The sequence below is a fragment of the Fukomys damarensis genome, unplaced genomic scaffold (assembly GCF_012274545.1).
Source record: "Fukomys damarensis isolate Sample0158 unplaced genomic scaffold, DMR_v1.0_HiC HiC_scaffold_17, whole genome shotgun sequence".
NCBI lineage: Eukaryota > Metazoa > Chordata > Mammalia > Rodentia > Bathyergidae > Fukomys > Fukomys damarensis.
The window spans coordinates 18,963,633-18,966,268 of NW_022900929.1; the positions used below are offsets into that span (position 1 = coordinate 18,963,633).

Consider the following 2,636-nt stretch of genomic DNA (forward strand, 5'->3'; position numbering starts at 1 on the left):
CTGCGCCTGGGGGACCGCGTGCTGGTGAGCGGGCGAGGGCCCCAGCGGGGCGCGGGTGGGGCAGTCGCACCTCCTCAGCACCACTAATGACCGGGCGGGGACTCGCTGGGCAAACATCTTAACCTTTCTGATCCGAGGCCCACTTATAAAACAAGATTTTTCCCCCATTATTGGGATTGGATACGCGGGACCTTTGCCCGGAGCTTCATCCCCAGCTTTTCTTTTTTCTTGGCTTTTTATTTTGAGACGGTCTCGCTAAGTTGCTCAGGCTGGGCTTCAACTTGCATACTCCTGCCTCAGCCTCCAGAGTGCTGGGGTGACAGTCGTGCACCACCACGGCTCAGAGCTTCTAGCCTGGGCTTGTCTCCCCATCTCTCAGAGGAGAGGTACCGCTGAGCCTGACAGTTTGCACAGCTGACACAGCCCGCACTGTTTCCAGCCCTGGCCTCTCTTGTCTTCCACTTAGCAGAGCTCCTGGCAGGGGACAAGTGCTCCAGACCTGGTTTGAAAGGCCAGGAATTACACTCCCAAGCCTGGAGCGGAAGTCCAAAGTTGGTCCCCGGAAGACCTGCTCTGTGGCTCTCTGAGGTCTGTCCTGTGCCTGCAGCTGTGTTCCACATCTCTGCCTCCGTTGCCCTTGTCCTCTCTTCTTACCAGGACACCAGAACTGTCAGATCAGGCGCACCCTAAAGACCTCATTCTTATATGCCTGTCATCCCAGCTCAGGAGGCTGAGACAGGAGGATTGCAAGTTACCAGCCCAGCCTGGGAAAGTGATTTAGCAAGACCCTGTCTCAAAATGAAAATAAAAATAAAGGAGGGGGGCTGCAGCTCAGTGTGAGGGCCCTGGCTTCAGTCCCTAGTCCCGCTGAAACCAGACTAAAAGGGGAGGGACTCAGCGCTGTGTGGGCGGGGCCTGGTCCTGTGGGCGGGGCTTCGGGTGGTGGCTGGAGAGACCTGAAGGGAGGCCGAGGAAGGGGGAAAGGAGCCTAAGCCCCTTCCTTCCAGGTGGAGACCAGAGAACCTTTTCAGGAGAACGGCTAGTCCCCTGAGCAGTAAGAGAAGGTAGTCGAGACATTAAATATGAACGAAACGCTGCTGAATATAGGAATATGAATATTCATACGGATGTAAATATCCATGGACCAAAAAGCTATGGAAAATGTGGTCACAGGAATAGGAAAGTGTGGAAGCATGAGACGACATGGTTAAGGAAATCTAGAAGAAAGTGGAGCGAAAGCAGATGGCACTGGAAAGAGGAGAGCGCAGGAAGGAGGAGAGGACAGGAGGGTGATCCAGCAGGTCTGACTCCCGCACGACTGCCTGTGATGGAGAAAACAGGAAAAGGAAGGCGGGAATCAGGAAAAGAACTCAAGGAAATGTCTCAGGGTTGACGAGGGAGGGCCCAAGGACAGCAGGGGAAAGGCGCCCATACCAAAGCCCCATCATGAAACCACAGAACCTGGTATAAAGAAAGTGCTGTGGGCTGGGCGGGCTGGTGCACACCTCTCACCCCAGCACTCTGGGAGGCTGAGGCAGGAGGGTCCCAAGTTCAGGTCTAGCCAGGGTAATAACGTAGTAACTCTACAAAAGACTGCCTCAAAATAAAATATTAAAACAGGGCAAGGGATATAGCTCAGTGTGTGAAGGACCTGGGTTCAATCCCAATACTGGAAGCAAAAAAGAAGTAGAAGTAGCACTATAGCATGCTATTTAAAGATGTGCACACAAACACCCCACAGTTCCACTTAGAGAGTTAAGTGTTTGTTTGGGAGAGCAGAGATACTTCTGAGCTTTTGAAGCTTTTGCATGTATTTGACACTTTATGTATATGTATGACTTGGATTTAAATTTTTGAAGCTATCTTTATGGTTGTATTCACACATTTTATTGTCCTTCCCTGTGAGTTTTTTTTTAATTATGGCTAAAAAAAATAACATAGAACTATCTTAACCATTTTTAGATCTGCAGAATTTTTTCATCTTGCAACACTAAAATTCTGTACCCATTAAACAGTAGCTCCTTATTTCTTCTTCCTGCCAGCAACTGGAAGCCACCATTAAGACCACTTGAGGGCCGGGGATTTAGCTCAGTGGTTCCGCTGCCTGCCTTGCAAGCGCAAGGCCCTGAGTTCAATCCCTGGTACTAAAAGCAAAATAAAAAAGCACTTGGAAGGAGAACACTCACTGAGGCTCCAGTATAAGCCAGACTCTGTCCACACTATGCCTAATTCTCATGACAATTGTTTTCCCAGGTGCAGGTGCCTGGGCTCAGAGAGGTTAGGTAACTTGTCCAAGCTCACACAGCATCTCAGGGGCAGAGTTTGAACACAGAGCTTAGTGTCTGTCTGCAGAGCCCATATGCTTGTGTGGGGTGGACTGGCCCTGGAATGCGTGTCCTCTCCGCCATCCCCTCCCCCCCGGTCCCCAGTTCTCTGTGTACTGAGCACCCAGGAGCCCACCCCGTCCACCTCCACTCCGTACCCGAGTCCCTCTGTGTGCCAACAGGTGGGCGGCACAAAGACCGGCGTGGTGCGGTACGTGGGAGAGACCGACTTTGCCAAGGGCGAGTGGTGTGGCGTGGAGCTGGACGAGCCCCTGGGGAAGAACGACGGGGCGGTGGCAGGCACCAGGTAGG

General features: G+C 52.2%; 1 protein-coding gene across 1 annotated transcript in view; it reads left to right on the top strand.

The window, feature by feature from the left end:
* The window catches only part of Clip2 (CAP-Gly domain containing linker protein 2), a 31,615-nt gene that overhangs the window by 9,635 nt on the left and 19,344 nt on the right, over positions 1-2,636 (top strand). The window contains 2 exon segments of the mRNA XM_033765277.1: positions 1-24; positions 2,507-2,631. Coding sequence (XP_033621168.1) covers positions 1-24; positions 2,507-2,631 — 149 coding nt within the window.